This window comes from Ambystoma mexicanum, chromosome 7q (genome assembly GCF_040938575.1).
Source record: "Ambystoma mexicanum isolate Mex_15411 chromosome 7q, UKY_AmexF1_1, whole genome shotgun sequence".
Classification (NCBI taxonomy): Eukaryota; Metazoa; Chordata; class Amphibia; order Caudata; family Ambystomatidae; genus Ambystoma; species Ambystoma mexicanum.
Window position 1 is genome coordinate 301,496,277 of NC_090941.1, and position 24,661 is coordinate 301,520,937.

General features: G+C 45.9%; 1 protein-coding gene across 12 annotated transcripts in view; it reads left to right on the plus strand.

Moving 5' to 3' along the window:
• The window catches only part of MYCBP2 (MYC binding protein 2), a 3,160,061-nt gene that overhangs the window by 733,527 nt on the left and 2,401,873 nt on the right, over positions 1–24,661 (plus strand). For all 12 annotated transcript variants that reach the window (XM_069639721.1, XM_069639717.1, XM_069639718.1 and 9 more), the window contains one exon: positions 2,572–2,691. In XM_069639721.1, coding sequence (XP_069495822.1) covers positions 2,572–2,691 — 120 coding nt within the window. The remainder of the gene's footprint in view (positions 1–2,571; positions 2,692–24,661) is intronic.

Sequence of the window (24,661 nt, forward strand, 5' to 3'; positions counted from 1 at the left end):
AAGGAATTTCATGAAGGGAGGCAGGGTTGCCTTGCACTGGTAGCCTTCGTGCAGGGGAACCCGAAATGGATGAGCTAATGAAGGGAAGTAAAGCAAAAATTATTTATTTACCTTCAAAGGTCTGGATAGGAATCGCAGTAGAAAAATGTTGGGCTGGGGAGAGGGGGGCCATTGATGTCAATGGAGGGAAAGCTATAGAAAGAAAATATTTCCTAACTTGCATCCCATCCCTCTGTGGGCCCTCTTTTATTCAACGTTGCCCTAATGGATGAATGCCCTTTACACATCCTGAGAGTTGGCATTGATTGCTGGACCACATCTTCATCTAAGCAAGCCAATGAAAGCTTAAAGAAAGGTTGCCCCCATATGCTGAGCACAATGATGCAGAAATATAGGTTCCCAGTACCCTTTCTTTGGCTTTAAACATATTGAGAATTCGCTCATTTTGATCCTTGCCATGCAAGGCTGAAATCTTGTTAATAAAAAGATTGCCATCCTGTGCAGTTGCACGTGTTACAATTTTGTTCGTTAGCTTGTACAATTTCTGGTATTTGATATGTGGATGCCTCCTTGGGACATTCACTTTAGTCAGAGATCCCTCTGGTGTTGGACCCACTAAAAGGCACATTAAGAAAAGACCTTTGGTAGTTTTCGTGTGGACCTCTGGTAGATTTATAACCATTTGAAGTGCTGGAGTGGTTTCCGGTAGATTAAGTCTTCGAAAGCACTTCGGGGCAAATCCTAGTGGGTTTAGACTTTAAATGCAGATCAGAGTGGACCTTCATGTTTGCCATGACTGACGCACATTTTGGGGTTGCAGTGGAGTGCCTGGTGCCAATTGGATCCAGAATCCTAAGCCATAAGAGGAGATGCTTAAAAGTTCCAAAGCAATGCAAGTTGCATACCATACAACCAGTGGTGAGGTTTTAACGCCCTCAATTATTACAAATAGCATGAGTCCGCTCATAGAATGGCAAACGCATGAGTAGCATTGTTTGGAGCAGGCAGATTATGGCAGTAGTGAGGATAAAGGCGCTCAACTCACAACCATGGCCATCTGTTGTAGGCGCTGTGGACAGTAGTGAAACCTAGTGAATCGAAGACCTCTGCAACAAAAATCGCCTGGGGAGCAGGAATCCAGCAATTCATAGGGGGGGACAAAGCCTATACCTGGTCATGCATGCATACAGTGTTTTGTTCCATTTTTACTGTGAAGAGCATGTTCAAGTAAAATGCTTTGCTGCCAGGGCTTTTCATGGGTCTGGAAACACAAAGACTTGAACCTGTAAGTATTACTTCATTGCCAAAAATATTTCTAGGATGTACTTATACTCTAAAAATATTTTCTACACCTGAGATATTATGCTATGCACCTTTACATATCTCTAAAAGCTTCTGTGCATTCCACTTGACAGCATTACTGTTTCCCTTTTGTGGCAGAGCAGGCTTTCTGTTAATGCCTCGTACTAGCAAAATGTTGCCACGTTACTTTGTTTTCTTTTGCTTGAGTTTGTCTGGTCAATTTCATAAAATTTAACTGGTGAGAGAACACCCAGATCAAATTAAATCTTTATTATGGCATATTTTACTTGTTTTCAATGTGTGTCCTGCAGTTACAGCCCTCTTTTGATACCTGTTTCTCTGCAGTTCTAGTATGTTCGCATCAGCATGCCCCTTGTAGGTCAAGCGCATGACCAAGTTGGACTAAACTATACCCAAGACTACTCACAGCAGCTAAATCTGCTCCATTGGAATGTCTCTTATAGCTGTCACACCTAGCTCCAGAGACCTCTAAACTGATTTGAGTTGCAAGTTGCACTGCCTATACCAACCATTAATCACACATTGGGACTTAAGTTGAATTTTAAGTTGGGCCATAGCTTTAATTCCCTAAATCTGGGATGAATCATAGGATCACTAAACAGCAACCAGGAACAGAAAGTGTATTCTTCCATGAGCTCAGTTATCTGGTAGCAAATTTCTAAGCATCAACGTGACCCTATTGCTTGAAGCTGTGCATGCCTCCTTGCATCAAATACAGGCCTGTGCAATTCATTTCTTTATCATTACGCGTTACAAACCTTTCTGACCCCCTTTATATCATGCAAGTATGTACTTGCCTGTGTGTAATGTAAGTCATAAACCTATTGTTGCACAAATAATTGCATGAAGCGCTCAACTAGAGGCATTGCATTTAATGAATGGGATATTTCACTATAAATGGAAAAAATACAGACCTAATACTCCTGCACGACGTTCCAGTTCCACCATACTAGTGAGATGTCGCACCCTAAGGGGACGAAGCTGGGGAATTCTTTACAGCAGGAATTTGAAGGAAAAAGACATTTTAGGTTATGCACACTTGCTTTTTATGGAATAGGGTAGTTTGTTGTAGGTAGTTTGTTGTAATATGGCTGCTTTCTTTGCAGATTTGCAATCCTCATCTGAGTATGTTCCTTTACTGCTAAAGATTTTTCTTGACATTAATCTTAAATAGTGCTGCTTGGTTACGATTCTTGAAACTGCCTTTGAAAATAAATGTCATTCTTTACTTTTCATCCATTTTTCCAGATGGTAGCGGCGATAGAGCGGAGAAGGACGCTAGTAAGATAACAACTTATCCTCCAGGCGCTGTGAGATTTGACTGTGAACTTCGAGCGGTCCAAGTCAGTTGTGGCTTTCACCATTCAGGTAGAGTGCACTCATCTCTTATAAAATAGTTGTCTTGTTGAGCATGCAAACATGCTAGCACAGCCACCTACAAAAACAACAAATGTGGCGTTTGGTTATAATTTCCCATTACCAGTGTCTGTAATTTTTAAGATGGATTTCCATCCTCAGTGCTTGGTCCCACCCCTGAAGTGAGATTTCTGTTGCTTCTAACAGGCAACCTCCTGCTCCTATTCCCGCTTTCCAGGGATTGTAATGCCCCCAGAGGAATGGAGGTCACTTCTTGCTCGAGTTTGCTCCAGCCTTTTTGTGGTTCAAGTTCTGACCATTGTAATATAGGCGCTAATTGGGCTGCTAAAATAACTCTTCACATCTGGGACGCCCAGCCCTCCCATCCATGTCTGGTGAAGAAGAATCGACTTCTGAATCCTAGATTTCTTTTTGTGCCATATAAAGGAGAGTATATCTCTCTGCAGAGTCTTAATCATCCGGGTTGGTAAGTTTATGGGAAGTGAACGAATTACATATAGTAGTCTGGGTATTATTGTAATTTTCACTGCTGCTATTCTGGCGAACAATGAGTGTTCCTGTGGGTCCCATCTATGTAAATCCTCTATTAGCCGATTCCACTGGGTCGGAGTATTTGCTCTGTATAGTTCCTTGTACCCTTTTGTTAATGTTTTTCCCAGATATGTCCTTTCCTTCCCAGGTCAGAGGGTGCCCCCTGATCAGTTCCCTTATTTCATCCTGATTATCTGTTATGTGAAGGGCTTTAGATTTATTGAAATTGATAGTAAGTCCTGAGATTGTTGGGAATTCTCGTAGTCTAGCCATCCCTTAAGGCAGTGTTCGTTTTGTGTCTCAGAAACAATAGTGTCATCTGCATACAAAGCTATTTTATATGTCCCTCCTGTGCTTTCAACTCCCTTGATTTCTTGGTCCTGTCTGATCTTGGCCGCCAATGGTACCATTGGCATAGGAAAAATTAAGGGTGACAACAGGCAGCCTTGTCGTGTACCTTTATGAATCTTAACCTGTTCTGTAAAGTGCTAATTTACCAGGAATCTTGTCGACGGTAGTTAGAAATTAGCGAGTACCGTTTGCCTAAATGCTGGTCCACACCCGAATGTTATCAACACCTGTTCCAGAAATCCCCAGTCCATACTATCAAATACTGTCTTGCGTCTAGTGCGGGTATAGAAAATGTGTGTTTGGTTCTAGCCCCCATGTCTATTAGGTGTATTGCCCTCCTTATGTTTTGCGTGTCTCCTCATTATGTATCCAGCTAGGTCTTCATGTATTATCCCTGTAAGACTCTAGCTAACCTCCCGGCCAAGAACTTTGTGTATATTTTTGCTTTACTGTTCAGTAGGGAAATAGGACGATAGTTGGCACATTCAGTTCTGTCTTTTCCTGGTTTGGGGATCAGCACAGTGGTGGATTTATGCTGATGTAAGTACCGTTGGACCAGGTAGGCTTAGCCGGTCGATCACCTTTTCCATTCAGCATAAAGAGGTCCCCATTGTTCTCACTGCTCGCAATACATGGGCAGTTCATGTCGCCGCCCCCAGAAGTATAAACTATAGTTTGTGCAGCAGACCAAATTTGTCTATGGTATCTGTGATTGCGTTAAAAAAAAGACATGCTCGATATAGCCACCGGGTTCCAATAGACTATTAATATCAACCCCCATCTGTATGGGCTGTCCGCCTTTTCCTTCAATTTTAGAACAATGTTTTGTAAAAAGGGATTCGGACAGCCGGATTCCATCAGTTAACCCTCTCCCGTTTTTCACCAATTTGAGCAATCCAGCCGAGGGGCGCCATCTAGCTCTGCAATACGCAGGTTTAAGGTAAGCACTGAAACCATCCAAGCTTGGAGTCGCTTGTACCCAGTTTTCCTGCAAGCAGATTACGTTCATGTCACACAAAAGTATATTCAATTCGAATGGATTGTGTCCTCCCATGTATTCCTCATCTTTTTGGCTTTTGACGCATGTTGTCCAGCTTCAGCTGCTTCGGAATTTTTTCAGCAGAGGGTGCTGTGCGTCAATGGCGTTGACTCGATGTCCATCGAAGGCCTCCGTCGAGGATGATGTCATTGAGGGGAAATATAGCATGCGCAGGGCCTGTTGGCTTCAGTTCAGTTTTTCTGCAACAGCGATTGCTACGAAGAAATATGGTGCGCTTCTTCTCATCTTGTGATGTCTTTGTTAAAACTTCGACATCGAGAAATCTTCATCATCGACACTGACAATTTCAAAGTCCGGTTTTAAAGTGTCTGGATTGCGGATCAAAAATGTCCCTGACAGATCCGCACAAAATCTGTTTGATGCCTCGGAGCATACCATGACACCTCTGACTGCTCCAAGTGCCAGTCGATTACTTGAAAAGCCTTGAGGGAACAGAAGGGGAAGCTGAAGGTAGGCAAAGCCCCTAAAAATCTACTACTCGATCCGTGAAAACTTCGACTGACGAGTCGAGAGGTGACTCTCCTCAGAGGGAGAAGGCGAAGTGGTGCAGGTCGAGGAGTGGCTCACACCACTCTTCTTCGTCCAACAGGAAGTCAAAGAGAAGGCACGGTAGGTCTCCTTCGTCGACTTAGTCTTCGGACGCTTCCCCAGAAACCTCTGCCGGGTACCTCCCACTCACAGGAAATGTGCGACTCTCTGGCTTTTTAATGAGAAGATAGCATCTGAGAGGATATTGCTACATCTTGTCATCTTTGTTGCATACTCTCTCTTCTACGTCTGATATTAGTACTGCTGCCAACACAGCCTCGCACTGGTCTTTTTTTCCAGTGTTCTCCAAGGAGGCGGTATTAACTGCGCTCAATAGCCTAAAATCTGCCTCTCCGAAGGATCCGGTCCCACTATCTGTTCTTAAAGACATCTCTGGTGATATTTTTTGCCTTACTGAGGTGGTCAATGACTGCTTCACTTCGGGGATCATTCCTGACAACTTGAAACACGCTCTTGTAATTCCTCTGTTGAAAAAGCCTGGCCTTGATCCGGCAGTACTGTCTAATTAGCATCCCATTTGATTGCTTCCTTGTCGTATGAAGTTGTTGGAATCTTTGGTGTCGTCTCTTCAGTACTTTTTTGGAGTAGTCTAATTTTCTGGACCCTTTTCAATCTGGGTTTTGCCCTGGCAGAGGTACAGAGTCAGTCTTGCTCTCTGTTGTAGACAACTTGACTCATCTGGTTGACCAGGGTGGGGTGGGAGCTCTGATTTTGTTAGACTTATCAGCTGCTTTCGATACCATCGACCATCCCACCCTGATCAACCAGATGAGTCAAGTTGTCTACTGAAGTGGTTCTCCTCCTTTCTGACCGGTTGCTCCCAGTCTGTTTCTCTTCCACCTTTTTATTCTCAGGTGTTCTCTCTTCTGTGTGGTGTTCCCCAGGGTTCTTTTCTGTCTCCCACCTTGTTTAATTTATAAATCAACCTCTTTTGGCTATAATCAATGCTTTTGGTTTGCTATGTTATTCCTAAACCGATGATGCCCAAATCATTGTGCGGTTGGACCTTACCAAATCTGAATCTGCAGATCACTTGAAAAAATGTCTGTTAGCCATTGGTGAGTGGATGACAAATTGGCTTAAACTTAATGGTGAAAAACTGAGGTGTTGATAGTGTGCACGACTACTCCCTCCTTGTTTTGGACTCAGGAGTTCTGGCCGGAGAGTTTTGGTACCTTTCCTCTGCCGGCCTCTTCAGTAAAAGATTTGGGTGTGAAAATCTCAGCGCCTCTTTCTATGGCTGACCAGGTTTCCTTGGCATGCCAAAAAGCCCATTTTAAAACAGACGCTTTGGAAAGTCCAGACATTTATTCCTGTGAAGTTCCATGCCCCTGTTGTGTCCCCCCACCCCCTCATCATTAGCAACATTGACTATTGTAACTCGCTTTACCTGGCTCTCCCTAAGCACCTTCTGCGGCGTCTCCAGCTGCTGCAAAATTCAGCGGCCAGAGCCGTTCTATGACCCGCCTCCCTCCCCCCCCGCACCCGGGGCGCTCGCATGACTCTGCTGTCGAGGCAGCTTCACTTGCTCCCAGTGGAGCACTGTATTAGGTTCAAGGCATTGTGTATTGTACACACAAGGCCTTTTATGGCTTAGGTGCCGAATGTCTTCAAAGGAAGTTTGGGTTGTATATACCTGCCAGTTCACTGCGTTCTCAGGACTTGAAAACCATACAGCCCCCAAGGGTCAGGCTTGCCCGTATGGCCGGATGTGCATTCTAGGTGGTGGCTGTGAAGGCTTGGGACCAGCTTCCTCTCCTCTTGCGCTGTATTGATTTGCATCTATTTCTTCGTCGTGCGCTTAAGACTTTTCTGTTTTAGCTTCTTGTGGACTGGATAGACCTCCCTCTTGCTTAGCGCCATGATGCCCTTGGACGTATGTTGCGCTCTACAAGTTTCTTTAAGATAAGATAAAATAAGAGAAAGATTGCATGTCCAACCAAGAAATCCACTCCGGCCAAGTGGGAGGCCTTCAGAGCTGAAATGCTCAACATTGAAAGCAAAAACCAAAAAGCCATGTTCCTACCATGCCTTCGGAAGCAGCCGGGAAGAAAAGGTCTGAGCCTAATTCTTGCGCGCCCTCGAGCCTGGGAAAAAGGCCCAATCCGCATCATGAACCTTCGAGGCCTCGATCCAATGTTTCATGGAACGATCATTCGAAACATAAACACAAGTCAAGGTCATCGACGCCTGCCAAATCCTTGACGTCGACGGTGAAGACTTCGATGCCAGCTGCGCCATCCTTACCAGCTGTGCCGTTGACGTTGAGCGTCCCACTGAAACCACTATTGCTGATAAAGAAAACCTCAACGTCTACTACAGCTTTGAAGCATATTCTGTCAAAACCCATGACTCTTGACAAAACCTATGTTCTTCTGCCTAGTAAAGACTTTGTCTTTCTTCAATTTATGAAGAAGAGGAGCAGTCTGATGGGGAGGCCCCATTTGGCCTACAATATGGAATGCCTAATCTACCAGAGAGTTTAATTGCGGAAGAGTCCAGGATGAGGGACCTTTATGATAGTGTGCAGACTGCAAGTTGGGTGGCTACCTCACCTGAACTGGAGATTGGGAAACCAGAGGCGGGGGAACATGCGTATGCATCCTACAAGCAGCTCATGTCAGAGGTGGTAGATTAAATGGGTTGAAGTAGGCCCCTATTACCATATGAACAGGATGACCTTACTGACATTCTAGACAAAGGTCCACAGTCAGATCCCATCTTACCATTCCACATTGCCTTGCAGAAGAGGGTGGCCAGAAACTGGGAGACACCGTAGACCAATCCGGCAGTTAATAAAACCTTGACTAAAAAGTACAGCCCCTTCATTAGTGAACCAGAGTACTTGTACACCCTACTCCGGAGAGGCTGGTTGTGCAGGCAGCTACTGCAACATCAAAACAAGCAGCGTGCCCTACCCTACCATCCCATTCCTCCTGATAGGGATGACAAACATGCAGATGGATGGGCAAGAAAGGTATTATCTGCAGGCAGCATTGCACTAAAATCTGCCATCTCGACTTGTGCTCTCGCAAAGTTTACGTTCACTCTATGGGATTGCATTTCCATGGCTGCAGAGCACATTCCTGAAGGGGACGAAAGAGACAGCTTTTTAGCCATAGTTGGAGACCGGCCATGTCCGAGTCTGTTCAGTTAGGTTTGGATTCTGGTGATAGCATCAGCAAAGCCATGGCTACCAGCCCCGTTATGCGCATGTTTGCGTGGTTGCAGAAGTGCAGATGTGCAATCCAGGCTCTTTTTGACAGGTCTCACCTTTTTGACAACAAGGCTGACTAGTCTTGAGAAGTTGCACACCTCGAAGGCGGCGGCCAAATCTTTAGGCACTGCTATTAGGCAACCTCAGCCTTTTCGAACTAGTGGACAACCTTGGTGGGTAGATCTTTTCGCTACTACTCCTCAGTTGGAAGGGCGAGAGGAATGGCCAGTCAAAGGGGCCAAAGAAAATGTCCTTGTGGTGGACGAGGAAGGGTTGCAAAGCCAGCTCAAGCAGCATCTTCCTTGCGATTGGTCGCTGCATCTGCCTCCTCAAAACCTCTCTGAGGTCGTGAGTCACAATTCACCAGTGGGGGGCAGACTGTCTCAGTATCTAGAAGAATTGCGAGACATTACTTTGAATACTTGGGTGTTCCGGAAACGATAGCCCATGGTTACTGCCTCCCGTTTATAAGGAGACCTCGGAACAATCCACCGGGGAACCATTCTTTTAGGATTCCAGATCTGCTCCTTGTGCAGGAGATTTTAACCCTGCTAGAGAAAGGCGCTAAGGCACCAGTGCCTGTAGCGTAGAGGAACAAGGGATGGTATTCCCCCTTATTTCCTAATACCCAAGAAGGACGGAGGACTGAGAGCCATCTTGGACTTGAGATACTTGAACAAGTTCCTCAGGAAGGACAAGCTCAAGATGGTCCCACTTTCTCAGATCCTTCAGGGCCTCCAACTCAAGGATTGGTTGGTCGTTGGACCTTCTGGATGCTTATTTTCATGTGCCAATCCATCTCAAGCACAGAAAATCCCTGAGGTTCGCAGTTGGCAGTTCTCATTATCAGTTTCGGGTTCTGCTGTTCGGGCTAATCTCGGCCCAAGGTTTTTCACCCAACTGATGGCAGTGGTGGCAGCAAGTCTCAGGAGAGTGGGGATTCACGTCTACCCCTGCCTGGACGATTGGGTGATCAGGGCGCATTCTCCCAAACAAGCCCGGGATCATCTGAATGTCACCTGCCACACCCTCCACAGACTGGGCTTCTCCCTCAATTACATGAAGTCCCATATGACACCATCTCAAAAACTCCAGTTCATCTGAGCTGTGTTGGATACTTCCTTGGGAAAGAGCTTGCCACCCGAGGTGAGGGCTAAAGACATTCTTCAGATGGTTGCCAAGTTTCAGAATGCCTGGAGTCTGCCGGCCTTCGATTTAATTTGAGATTGCTCAGCCTCATGGCATCATGCATTTTCCTGGTGCCAGACGCCCGCCTGAGAATGAGATCCCTTCAATGGGCTCTAAGAACTCAATGGTCCCAGTACTAAGGAGAAATGTCGGACCTACTTCAGGTTCCAAGCAGGGTCGCACAGGATCTTCTGTGGTGGTGCTGCAAGGACAATATTCTGAAGGGAGAACCCCTTTTGGCAACCATGACCGGAGACAACAGTAGTGACAGATCCCTCACTCGTGGGGTGGGGAGCCTACACCAACCATCTGACAGTCGGCGGTCGGTGGTCTCCATCAGAATCCAAACTACATATCAATGTTTTGGAGCTGAGGGTAATTGGACTAGCGCTGAAGGCCTTTCTGCCCTCTGTATGGGCAAAGAATGCCCTCATAATGACGGACAACACAGTGGCCATTACTACCTCAACAAAAGATGTGGTGTAGGGTCACTACCACTGTGCAGAGAGGCAATGCATCTCTGGTACTGGGCAATACAAGAAGGAATATCTGTCGGCAGTACACCTAGGCGGAAAGGGGAACACAGCGGCGGATGCTCTGAGCAGGCAGAGCACAGTCTCCCACGAGTGGGAACTAGCTCAGGAAGTCCTTCAAGAGATCTTCAACCTTTGGGGAACCCCTCAAGTGGATCTGTTCGCGACCGGGGCCAACAGGAAGTGCGAACTGTATTGCTCCAGGGAATTTCCCACAGGAGGAGCTCTAGGAGATATGTTCGTAGTGGACTGGAAATGTCCACTCATGTATGCGTTTCCTCCAGTCCCTGTCATTCCTCAAGTGATCAGGAGGTTGAGAAGGTTCAGGAAACACATGATCCTAATTTCCCCGGATTGGGCCAGGAAGGCATGGTACCTGGACCTTCTGGACATGTCCATCTGTCCTCTGATGCGTCTTCCACAAAGAGAGGTTCTTCTCTCACGAGAGGTTGTCGGGTTCTCCATCCAGAGGTCAAAAGACTCAACCTTCACGCTTGGTTTCTGAAAGGGTGAGATACAAAGATTGGGACTGTCCAGATGACGTAATGGAGATTTTGCTTGCGGCCAGAAGGCCAGCAGCGAAGTCTCTGTACGATTGCCATTGGAATCAATTCTGCAACTGTGCAGAGAAATGAATGTATATCCTTTACTTGTAAAATACTGAATGTTTTGTCCTTTCTACTACCTTTGGCCAATTTGGGGCTCCAGATTGGTACTATTAAAGGCTATTTGGTGGCGCTGTCCATCTTTAAGCACTCGTCAGAGGAATGTTCCTACTTCAAAATTCCACTGCTGACACAGTTTCTAAAAGGGCTCACCAATGTGTTTCCCTCCTTCTCCGGTCCAGGTTCCAGTCTGGGACCTTAATTTGGTTCTAAAATTCCTAATGTGTACACCTTTCTAACCTCTACACTCATGTCCCTTAAGGTTGTTAACCTTTAAAACCATTTATTGATAGCTCTAACACCAGCCCGTAGAGTGAGCAAGTTGCAGGCACTTTCGTCCAGGCCACCCTTTACTATCTTCCACAAGGATAGGATTGTGTTGAGGGTCAAACATTCGTTTCATTTCCAATTTCCATATAGGACAGAAAATCGTTCTACCTTCTTTCTATCCCCCACCTCATCCTGGCAAGGAGGAAAGACTACATATCTTAGACCCCCATAGAGCGTTAAGCTTTTATATATCTAGAATGTCAAAGCTACGCATTGATGACCAACTTTTCATTGGATGTACGGGTCGTAAACTGGGTCAGGCTGTCTCTAAGCAGACCTTATACAGATGGATCATCTGGCCATTTCAGAATGCTACAGGTTGGCAGGAAAAGAACCTCCTGAAGGTTTAAGGGCCCATTCCACCAGGGTAATGGCTACCTATACAGCCCTGCAAAGGGGCGTACAAATTAATAACATTTGTGAAGCGACAATGTGGTCTAGCATCCACACATTCACAAAGTATTATCGCCTGGAATCTCCCTTCCGTCAGGATCGTACCTTTGGTAATGCAGTGCTGCACTCGGTCCATGAAAATATGAAATCAAATTCTACTCCCTCCTCCAATTCAAATGCTGCCGTGGGAGTCTGTCAAAAGATGAGGATTACGTGGGCGGACACAATCCATTCGAAGAACAAGTTACTTACCCAGGGGCGTTGCTAGGCCTGTAAAAGATCTGGGGCTAGAGCCCAGTGCAAGTTTGGACATCACATAACTACATGATATGAACAAACGTGCCGCGTTGCGATTTCAGGCGTTAATATTGCAAACTATACTGCTCAAAGTGCTCATGCTTTTCACACATAATAAGTAAGCTACCCTGGGATATTGAAAGTATTGCCAACTCATGCTGCACCAAACACTTAGTTCTTATGTACCTCACCTCCGGCAGAGATTCAGCACTGGTTGGTCATAGCAGTAAGCATATCATTTGGTTTGGGCTATTAGGTGGCTTTAGCGCCACCTATAAGCCAAAACTATTGCATTAGAGTACAGCTAGGGAGAAATGGCATATGAGGGACAAAAAGCTTGCAGGTGGTGTTTGGTTATTTGCCCACCCATTGAGTGCCCATGGACATGCTATTCCTTATGGCCATTTCCCCCCAGTTTATGCCCCTCAACCCCTCCCCGCCCAAATTCTTTGAGCTCACTTTAATCGTCTTCCCATCAAACTTTGCACTCAAATGTGCCTGCCAGTGCTTTTTTTTTTAAAGCAGTAGTCTGAGAATTAATGACTTAAATGGAGCTGTAAATGCACTACTAATGTACAAAAAATTTCTTAACCAGGTCTGCCTTCAGCTACTCGATGTATGAGCAGTCAACGTGTCCTTCACTGAAGTGCTGTTAAAAATGAGCACTGGCAAAGCCAACAGTTTGGGTTTCTTTGTAGGCATAGGGTAGGCACTTACCAGGCACTGCCAGGGTGGTTCTGCAATGCATGCTCAGAAGCAAGCAACCGCTGGAAGATGGTGCAAGTACGTGGGCATTCTTGAGAAACAAAGGATTTTAGCCAAAGGATTGGCTTTGCCAATGCTTGTTTTAAACAGAAATGTGGTGCAAGGACACATAATATAAATCAAGCGTCTGAGGGCACACTCGGTGAAGATTTTTTTTTTATACCAGGAGCTGTTTGTTTTACGGCTGCAACTAATGTGTTATCCTTCTGAAGACTGCTTAGAAAGCACATTATCCCCACACCCCCCTCCCCCCATCTAGCATAAAGAGATCCCAGGATGGTGTGGCTTGGGGGCAGGGGGACTATTTGGTAGATTCCCTACTTTCTTCAGTACTGAATGAGTCCTTTGGCGCAAGGCTTTACCCTGGTGTGATGTTGAAGTAATGAGTGTGAGCATTATCCCAAGGCTGTCAAGCACTTTGTGTAATGCTGAGGCAGGGAGTGTGTGATTAACTGCAAGTCAGGCAATGCCCTTATGCACTGCTTAAACAGTGTGTATGCATTTTAATGCTGGGTCGGCAGTACACTGCATGATGTTGAGGTGGCGAGGGTGCATTTAGTTATTGTGATAGCAGTACCTGGTGTGAGGTTGAGGCAGTTCACGTGTGCTTAATTTTTGGCCTGGAAGTACATGGTGTGCTACCGAGGCAACCAACTGGGATGGGTGGGAAGCTTCCATTCCATCATTTTCCATCTGTGTGATTACTGAAAGGGGCTAGCCATTCCCAAATTCGACATGGCCCTGCCCCCAAAGAAGCCCCACACAGTCTGAATCGCTATGACATTTTGTACTGTGTGGGAATACAAGTAACCCAGATGCAGTGAATGTGTACATAATTGCCAGGTTTGAAGTGCCCTAGTCACTATTGAGTTGGTTCCAAGTACCTAATTACTAGGTCTGCAGTAACATGGAGTGCTATGGAAGTATCTTGAGGTACTGATGGAGTGCTTAGCTAATGGTCTTGAAGTACCCGCATAATGATTTCAGGGTGAGCGTGGCTTAATTACTAGGCTGGCTGTACCCAGTGTGAGTTTGATACAGGGAGTGTGCATTCCATGATGCAGTGACTCATGCACTTTTCTGCCAAGTTGGTGCACACTTGCCCCAGAACTAGGCCGCCAATACTCTACTGTGCTACTCAGTCTCCGAGTATGTCCTCATTTCCAGGGTAATGCTCTGGCAGTGTGTGCTTAATCGCTAGGCTCAGAGCAGGACCCTAGTTGCTGCTGAAGCAGTACCGACACCAGACAGCCTAATTAATATTTACATGGGGCTGTACCCTGATGTGCTGCTGAGCAAGTGACGAGTTGCTAAATACAAAGTAGCAGTACCCTGGTGTGATGGTAGGTGCTATGTGAGTGGGTGAGTGGGTAGCTAAATAGACGGCTGGCCCTCTAGTGTTGCACTGAGTGAGGCAGTGTAGGACTCCTGGGTTATCTCACTCTTTTTAGCCTGTTGTGATTCCAGGGGTATAGGGGGTGTCCTAGTGCATAAAGACTAAACTGACACTACCATGGCGTGATACTGAGGCAATGAGAGTGAATACTAAGCGTGCAGTACCCTGGTGTGATAGGGAGGAAGTGGGTGAAAGGAAGAAGTAGGTGAATAAACTGCTCTTTAATTGAACCTCAGGGCCCTGATCATGACAGTTACATTCCGAATAAGAGTGAACACCGCTCCAGGGGCGGAATATTCTGTGGAAATGAACACCTAGAAGTGGACATCAAAATACGGCACAAAGGTGATGGTGGTAAAGTGGGTATGGCTGAAAAAGAGGTTGGGAGTAAAATGAGAACATATTTGAGGGAGCAAAGTGAATATAAACCGAATTAAGAAGGAATGGATGAAAAAACTGCGGGAAATCAAAAAGGTAACAGACCGACACAGGCGACCAATGGTACTGAAAAGGAAGGATAAAGCTGGAGACAATCGAGCATGCAGAAGTACTCGATGAGAAGGATTGGGTGGGATGGAACGTTGGAGATCTCTTTTGCGATATAAGACTGCCTCATCAAATACATGTAGATGCTTATGATTATAACGCATGTGTGTTGGGTGGATTTCCCAGATGAAAACGGGTGACATAGAGCAACATGTTAAGATGTTTCACAAGCCTTGTAAAACTCAACTCCGAACCGACATTATTTTAGACAGTTGACTGAACTGTGTTACCCTGGGAATACCGCACAGCAGTATGCCACTTGCACACTCTTACCCTGGGAATACTGAACAGCAGCATGCCACGTTCACTCTTACCCTAAGAATACTGCACAGCCGTATGCCACATGAACACACTGTTACCCTAGGAATGCTGCACAACCGTATGCTATGTACACACACTGTTACCCTAGGAATACTGCACAGCAGTCTGCCATGTGCCCACATTGTTACCCCAGGAATACCGCACTGTACTTCCAGATCTGTCTGTATTTACACGTTCTGACTACATCCCTCAGCCCCTCATGTTACCCAGCTGCCCCAGGCTCCTCACAAGGTCTGAATGTCTAATCTCCTCATCTTCTGTTCAGGTGCCCAAAGCTCTGCATACCGTCTGACCACATGACTTGAGCTCCTCACACTGACTGCACATGTGCCACTCTCTGACCAAGGACACCAGCTCCTCACTCTGTCTCAAGGTTTTAAGTGCATGTCCGCCTAGCTCCTCACACCGGCGGTCTGTGCATGTGGCTTGAGTTCCTCGTGCTGTCTGACCTCATGTTCCCAATCCCAGCTCCTCACACCAGGCCTCCGTCTGCACATGCCTCCCAGTCCCCAGCTCCCCACACTGTCCATGTCCAAGTGAGAACATCCCTGCTATTCTAGAAAGTAAACTGTGAGGAGCGATGCCTCACAAACTGACAGGCCGAAAGCACCCCTGAGGTACCATTAGCTTGCCACGAAACGACCTCAAGCCTTAATTTGACTAAAGGTGCGTTGCATAATCAATTAATCACAGGGATTTAGAAACAAAAACAAAAAAACAGCCTGCAACGTTCCAGGTGGGACAATTGGTGAAATCAAATCAGCATTAAAAAAATAGTCAGTTCAGTTTCAACGTAGGCCTAGGGCGCATAGCAATGGAATATATTGCAAACGTCTGATAAAAGAGTGATTCACATTAAAGATTTGTGGATATGTGAAATGCAGTCCCACCCGAACACATGCATGTCTATGCATTCAACTGAATCGGAAAAATAAGGTAGGCACAGCACCCAATGCCAACATTGATTAAGAGGTACACAGCGTAGGCTTAAACCAGCCTCGCACACTGATGTGTGTGTGTGTACTACTGTGAGGCTGCTTAAGATCTCCTCCTATCAATACCCCGAACTACGCACCTGTGAGGAGTACGCAGGTAACCCAAGAGGACCCGGCGCTACGCCAGGTAGTAGTAAGTACACACAGATACACATGCATGCAGCCACCCGCAAACAAATGAGTACATGTGAAACAGGCGCACAGCTGCAAATTCATTGAACAGGTGCTTTTCACAGTGACGTCTCTACAGTGAGCACACAAGTCGCCCCACGTTGGTGCATGCAAGAGGGATGTGTAATCAAATAGGCGGATGTGGGCCAATCGGGTACTTTACAGGAGGAGACACATCAGTGTTCAATACAAGTGCACCTGCACTTAGCAGGCATTCCTCGGAGATATTCACGAGTCCAAAAAGTCTATTATCCCACAAGTGTACATCGGAAGGTGAGTGTACTTAGGTCGAGTAGATAACTGCACCATACCAATATGCAATACCTACCTATGCTAGGTGCGCGCTGCATGGCATGGGGCCCAGGCCGGGCAGCAGCTCTTAAATTCTTCACAGGGGGCCGGGGGTGGTGGGGTGGTCCGGAACGGGTAGGTGACGGCCGGGACAGGCAGGTGGTGGCAGCTCGGAGCTAGTCGTCGCAGTCAGCAGCACCACTGTGTAGGCACAGGGCATCTCTCACACCTGCAAGTGCGCAGGCGGGAGAGACTCCGGGAATGTGCATTTGGGTCCGGGCCGGGCGGTGGCTCGGCTCCCTATGCGCAAGCGCAGACTGCGCAGCCACGCCCAGTTAGCACAGCAGCAGCGCGAGTAGATGCAGGCCGGCTGGCCACAGGAGGCGGCGATGTTTTTATCTTTGATTCTCAATCTAATCGCGAACGTTGCTGCCTCCTGCATCTACCCGTGCCTTCACTCATCAGCGTAGTCATTTCCATTGTTCTCGTTTCCGTTCAGAGCTAGCCTTTGTTTGTAGCCCTGTGATCTTCATCCGGGGCTACAAGCAAAGGATCCGGGGCTATAGCCCCTCTAGCCCCCCCCCCCCCCTAGCGTCGCCCCTGTACTTATTGGATGTTCCTTCCATGTATTCCTCATTGCCCTTCCATCCTACCCATCAGTAGTATTTCCTGTGCTATTACACCTTCCGTTCCATCAACACTGAGTACGGTCACTCCTGTGTTTTGTGGCTATTTCTGCTGTTAAAGATGGAAAACGCCCAGAACTGAAGCAAACGGGCCCTGCGCATGCTATCTATGCCTTCAATGACATCATCCTTGACTGAGGCCTTCGAGGGACATCAAGTAGACACCATCGACGCACACTGCCCTCTGCCGAAAATTTGTTTCTGAAGCTGGACAACCTGTGTCAAAAGCCAAAAAGATGAGGAATACGTGGGAGGAACATCCACTCGAAAGAACGTTACCAGGGGTAAGTAAATTGTTCATCTCTACAAAGATGAGAAAATCCTCTGGAGTTCCAAAAGGCCCTCTGCCATGGTGTCACTTGTTAATTGGAGAGTGCTGTCCGAACTTGGGAAGGCTCCTGGTTCCTGGCTGCAGAGGCCACCTTATGATATTGAGTAGTTGATCCATTAATCGTCGGTTTGCCCATGTCTGCACAGTTAGATGTGACCCTTATGGGGCCATTAGGGATCCTTGAAAGAGGAAAAGCCGCTTGATTGCTCTCATCATTGGATCTGTTCGTTTTATCCTTGTCAAAGATCTCATCCCCAGCCAGTTTCCCTCGCCCAGCTGCCACCATATTTGACATGTGGCGTTCCCAGTGCAGTTGCTCCAGATGTAGAGATTTGGGCTTTGCCGGCGATCCTTTTACTAGCAATTCGCTCAGCTCAGATCCCATAGGAAGAAGCAGATGTGCCACTTCCAATAAAGAGGATCCGACATCTTTCGACTTCAAGTGTAAGATTACTTTGTCCATTCTGCATTCCTTTGCAAACTACACAATCGCGTTGTCATCCGACTGGAGAAGATGTAGCAATGTGGTGGACAATCTCATCACATTTGCACGATTCTAGAATCAGTCGTCCACTGGCAACAATCAAAAGCATAAGATGTCGCCCCCATGGGTTCTATTATCCCACCTTCATTGATCTTGTTATTTCTGTTCGCAGCATTGAAAAGAGCAATGTTATTTCTTTGGGTGCCATCTTGTTGAGAAGATTGAACAGTTGGGCATACGTTTCTGTCAAGCGCCACCTCCCGAGTATGAACAGTGCTTAATTTCGTCTCTGTCGAGAAAGGGAAAAGTTCATGTTTGCCTTCCATCAGACTGCCATTATTTGTTGCCAAGAGATTAGCGGCAATGGCAGAGCTATCCCTTGGTCTGTGAACTTCAGCCCCTGCTAATGCAGCAGATATTTTCGATGCATAGGGATCCAAAGCACTCTAGAAGCCATGGGAAGCACGACCCCTAGGTTGTCCTCGTCAAACTCCCTGTTGTGAGTTGTGTATGTGGATAGATTTAAACAGTCCATGTCATCTTGCCCAAAGCTTGGTTCCCTCGAGCCGTGTTCCATTCCCCATCTTCTAGAGACTCTTTCCCCAGACTTTGCATATCGTGCTTGATTGAGACATGTGCTTTCTCAGCAAGCACCCGGCACTGTGACTACTGTGGAATCGATAGATTTCTGAAAAAGGCTCTGGCACTGTTCCATTTCCTGAACTTCAAATCTGGACGATAGTTTTGTTTTTCTTTCTTGGGGCATCTCTTTTATGTTTTCTTTGTTAAGTTTTCTTTTCTTTCTGCACTGAAATGCAGGAAAGGATAGCCTTTTTAATCCAGATGGACTGGTTATAATCACTGAGGGTCGAGGCGGGTGAAGAGGCAGCTTCAAAATCACATCCTCTGTACCATCCAATTCAACAGCCACTCCCTTTGGCAACTCAATTTCCTGGTCATTCCAAGCTGTGTTGCTAGAATGGGAGACCAGATTTTGATCTAATTCCGCTCTCTAGGACGACAATACCGCCTTGACTGCACTGGCCGAGTTTGCTGGCTCCTCCAAAGCCAGAGGGCTGGTCAAGCCAGCTTTCCGACTCTGCACCAAAGACTTTACCTGTAACAGTTCCAACACAATGAGCCCAGTAAGCACTTCTTGTTGGTCCTTTACAAGTCAAGGGCCTCTTGAAGCTTCCTCTGCATTTGGTTAGAGCATTCCACCTCATAGGCCTCTCTAGTTTGCTGAGATGTAATAAATGATTCTATGTATATAATTTTAGAGTGAATCATTGCTAGAAGGGTGGTCTGGTCTTTGCTGTTCTCGTTCAATGTTTTGTACAGCTTTGCATTCGTTATCCCACTGTGTGGGGCCCCGGACGAGTCTCTGCCTGGGGGGCGCGATCCTCCTGGTGACCTTGGTTCATGTCCAACTGTAGAAGGTCATCTCCCTCTTTCACAGACGTAATGCGTTTTTGGATTCCCTCCCATTCAAAAACCAGCCCGAAGGGGAAGGTCTATTTGTAGCGGATTCCTTTTCTGGTCAATTCCCTTACTACTGGGCCCATTAGCCTCCTCTTGAGCCAAGTGCTGCTCGCCAGGTGTTAAGAGATATCGTGGTGCCCTTGTGTATGTGAACGGTTCCTGCGCCCTGGCTGCTCTCAGGACTGCTTCCTTCTGGGCGTAGCTTGAGACTGCCGCCAACACGTCCCTCGCCCTGCCATTGGGATCCTTAACTGCCCTGCCAGTTCGGTGTATTCTATCCAATTCAATGTTTTCTGGGCTTGTATTTCCCAGGAGGTCCACAAAGATCCTCTGTACCTCCCCTTTCAGGTCCCTATATGACACGGCTTCGGGGAGGCTTTTGATCCTTATGTTCCTCCTTGAGCGGTTCTCCATATCCTCCATCTGCTGTTCGAGATTGTGTGTGGCCACTTGGAGCTGCTCTATTGCTTCACCCTGTGCCGTGGACTCCTTGTCCAGCTCCTGCAACCCTTTTTCTAGGAGGTCTCTCCTTTCTCCTAGCTGGCCGACCTCTTGTCTTATTTCCATTAAGGCCGAGTTGAGATCCATTCTCATTAGTAGTTGAAATTGTTCCTGGAATGCTTTAGTTAGCGTTGCCTGGAGGGACAGCATGTCGTTTTGGAGGTCCTGCTTCGAGAAGCGTCTTATGGGGTCCGTCCCCTCGAGCCCTCCTTGCTCTGTCATTACTTGGGGGCCTTTGCCAGGGCCCCATATGGTGGGAATGGTGCCTGGCATGTCCATTGAGGCCGCCGCCTGTTTTGAGGCTTTCACCTTTTCTGATTTGTTTCGTGCCACTGTCGTCCCGTCCCTCCTAGCATCCAGGTTTTTTTTCCGTTTAGTGGCAGGTTTTTTTTGGGGGTAGGCGTATGGGTCTTCAAGTCTCCCCTCAATGCCCACCTACTGCCCTTCACAAACATCTGCCAGGCTCGCCCCCTACGTGTGTCCTGCGTGGGTGGGTTGACTCCCTGTGCCCCGGGCTTCTAATGCCGCCTCCTGCAGTGTGCGGCTAAAAGCGGGACGGGGCATGAGTGCCTTCAGTAAGGTGTTGCCTCTGCCGCTTTCCCCAACAGTACTTTTGCTTTGTGTGGCGTAGCTTGGCCCCCAATTGCAGGTGGGCTCTTCCCTTCAATCCTGTTCCTATGATGGCCTCTTTTACTATTCCCGGTTCGACCCAAGCGGCCCCCTCCTCCTTACTGTGTTACTGTGTCCCTGTGGTTTGTTGTTGCCTGAAGGATTCCTCTGCTCCAGAAAGGGCTAGTCTCTGCCTCGTCGCTGCTCAGTGTCAGGTGGCGTGCCGGCGCTCCTCCTGCAAGTCACTGTGGGCTGGTGGTGGGTGACTGGCGTGGGGATGCGCAGGCCTGATGGGCCCTTGCGCTTGCCTGCAGCTCCACGGGTCATGGGCACGCGCGTGCGGACCCTCGTGCTGCCATGCCGATATCGGATGCTTATGGTCCCCAGTCCAACTGCTGCGTTGCTGTTTTTCTACCCGTACTGGGTGGTTGGGGTCGGGTCCTTTCACCAGCCTGCTCCTCCTTTTCTTTCTGCTGCGTCAGTCGCGGGCTGAGGCAGTGCTGCCCAGCACCCTGCGACTCGAACGGAGGTCCGGCTCTCCCGCTCCCTAGCGACTCGTGCTTTTGTAGCCATGGGTTACTCGCTCTGTACTCCACCGACTGGCCAGGGTGGTGAAGAAGCCATGGAAAAAGAGCAGGCTTATGGAGCGGCTGCCGACACGTCTCCCTAGTGTCGACAGCCATCTTGAATCTGTGTTGGTTCTTATAATTGCGTTTATGGCTTATGTAATAGTACTTAACTTTCCAAAGATTTATCTTGGTCTACATGTATATAAAATAAATCCTGTTTACAACACGAGTGTATCAGTGTTTCTTGACCCATACGTATGCTACAATTTCTTTGTACCTATCTACGGCCCCCCCTCTCTCTCTGCTCTGACCACGTTACCGAATATCTCAGGTGGTACAGACTTATTATAAGAGTTGGAAATTCTTTATTGCCTCAGGTATAGTTTTATGAAGCCCTTACTTGGACTTTAGAAAATCTGTCCTAACAGTAGGATTTCTTCTACACTTTAATATTGTAAGCTGCTTTGCCCTATCACCTAATATCGGGGGAAGTAAGCACCCCTTCTTTTTTTTTTAACCTTTACTAGTATTTCAATAATGCTTCTTTAGTAAAATGTAGACTTTAATTCTGTCATAAAAATAGATGTGGGCATTGTAGTCCATGTTAAATTTGGATCAAGTAGCTAGAAACATTACAGCAGTTGCACTAAAATATTACTTTTGATGGGAGCTATTCTTTCCTTCCAAGAGACCTAAATGGCTCAAATTAGTTATGTGATGTTGATTTATACCGTGCACTGCAACCACCCAGGGCAGTCTACAGGCGCTCACATGGCTCTAAAAGAGAGTGGTGGTGGGGAGGTTGGTGAGGAAAGGGTGGGAGGATAGGTTCAGAACCAAGAGGAATGGCCATCTGTGAGTTTTTTATTTTTATTTTTTTTTAATTATTTGTTATAGCTGGTAAACCAACTTTTCAAATATTACATACATTTTCATAAAACATGATAAATACATTCATACTCGGGCGTTGCCTAGACCTATTTATACAGAATTACAACAGAATATATATACACAGTTTTCGCAACTTGAATTTCATATGCCAGTCACTTTCCACTTTTATCCAATTCATTCGGATTTGGTTTCAGGAAAAATTTAATTTAAAAATTGTACAATTGCAATCTGTATAGTTATTCTTGGATTAAAGAAAAGAAGATTCCATACTTGTGTGCAGTCTGTGGTACTCAACAAGCAATTTTTCCCCAAAACATTTCACTCTTATATCATATAATGCAGTGCACTCAACCATAAGATGTTGTAACGTTTCTTTTTTCTCCTTAATTTGACAGTGTCGACAGAAATTCTGTTCTTTTGATATAACTTTTCTTCTAAACAAGATCTCATTTGTTTCGTATTGATTTAATCTAAATCTTAGATATTTCTGTCGGCATACATGTGATGGGAATTTCAACAGATATTCAGATATAACCCCATATCTTTTGGTACCAAATGCATCAGAGTTGAAGTCTTTGAGATTTGTACAAAGTTCCATATTCCTGATCCAGTCTGCTTGATGAATTTTATTTTTTGCACGATCAGGATTTTTCAGAAGAAGCTCAATCGATACCGAGGCATCGGATGCTTCATTTAAAGTGTGATTTCTCCACTTTGTTGATATGCCATTTTTTGCTTTTAGTACATTTTGGGCCAGTACATTTAAAAAGGTAGGTTTCTCTAACCCCTCCAACATTTTTCGTAGAAGGGCACACTGCTTCCATAATGCATGAGCATACAGAGACACCAATCCCAGTTCAAATCTTAATATAGCCAGTGGTGTTCCAGGCGAAAGTGATAATACTCCTTTCCAATATCTAGCTTCTCCACTGTCCCAAAACTTGCGGTTTTGCGGCACCAGCGCCTCAACTCCGTATAACACAATTGGTATTACCTTGGACTTATAGAAGGACACAATATGTTTCAATGTGAACTTCCCATATTTTCTTAGGAGAACTTTCGATTGAGATATCAAGGCACTCAATTTAACTCTAATTTCGATGGTCATAGTGCTTAGAGTTTTCTTGTGCTCAATATACACCAAGATATTTATATTTCACACCTTCAGTCAATACACAGTTTTGAAGGGACCATTTTGGATGATATTTTTTCGATATATTGGTATTACAAACTAGTATTTGGGATTTAGCTGTGTTGATCACAAGATTGTTTGCCATTGGGTATGAACCTAATTGGTTTAGCATATTTTGCAGACCACTGGGTGTACGAGACAGTAATACCAAATCGTCTGCATATAATAAGTAGGCCACCTTTTGGGATCCTATACGGGGCGCATCTACTACACAGTTCATTAGGACAGGACCTAAATCAAGAATGAAGAAGTTAAACAGGAACGATGCGAGAGCACATCCCTGTTTAACCCCTCTATGTGTAGAGATGGCTGGTGATAATTTCCCTTCCATGTTTAGTTTGACTCACATAGATGTGGTTGTGTGCAGTAACATCACCAGATTTACTAGTGATGATGGGCACTGATGTTGTCTGAGTTTAGCTAGGAGCATAGCTCTATCTATATAGTCAAAGGCAGATTTGAAATCAATGAACCCCAAATATAGTGGGAGTCGGCTATCAGCTTGCTCAGATTGTATCATTGTTAGGGCTAGGATGTTTGGTATCGTGCCAGACTGGAAAGGGTCCCTTAGGCAGTTTTTATCCACCCACTCATTAAGCTCTTTTAATATAATTCTACTAAATATCTTGGCAGGAGCATCCAATAAAGAAATTGGGCGATAGCTCATCGGTAGTTGGCGGTCACCTTTTTTGTAAATCGGAACTGTGATTGCTTCCGTCCACGTTTTGGGTAATTTCTGATGTTTATTTATAGCAGAGAATATCTTGTAGAGAATGGAACTCCAAACTTCGGGATGTTTTTTCATCACGAAATTTGAGATCCCGTCAGGGCCCACGGCACGTGAATTGCTTGCGGTCATAATTAGTTGTTTTATTTCCTTTTGATCAAAACAGAGCCAGAACCTCAGCTCATCTCGAGAAATTAGTTTAGGGACCGTGCTTAAAGGTAATGCATATAATTGTTGGAAATGTGCTATCCACTAATATACCTCAACTGCTGTTGTTTGTAGATCTAATTGGCGGACATTGTTTGCTTTGTTTAATATGGCCCACATTGTTGATCTATTTTTACTGGCTAAAGTTGACAGCATAATAGCTCCATCTTTCTGGTTAAGTGAGGCTTGATGTCCTTTTAGCCAGTTGTTATAATTCAAGCGCACTTTTTTAATAAGAACCATTCTGATAGGGAGAGGATGCCTTGTTAGACTTCTCAATTCGGCACGATATGCTCTCTTCCTGATGAATATTGATCTATCAAAAATATGAATATGCCTTTCTCCTTGTGTGTTCGAAGTTTTTTGTTGACTATACATTTGAATGACATTACTATATGTTAAACCTATATCAGATGTTTGCCAATTGTTTGAGTTGTTTGAATCATATAGAATTTGATTAAAGTGCAACAGGGCATTCTCCGTCCATCATAGGCGGTTCTTCCCACCATTTACCACAAAACACCCACCTTTCGCTGTCTTGGGTTTGTTATCAATAGCTTCTGCCATTACTTGCCACCTAGCGCACAGCATATTATGGTCACTTGCCACAGTTGGTGACACACAAAAAGAGCACATCACTGCCCATAGTGCAGGGTTTACATAAATGAAATCAATTGTAGAGA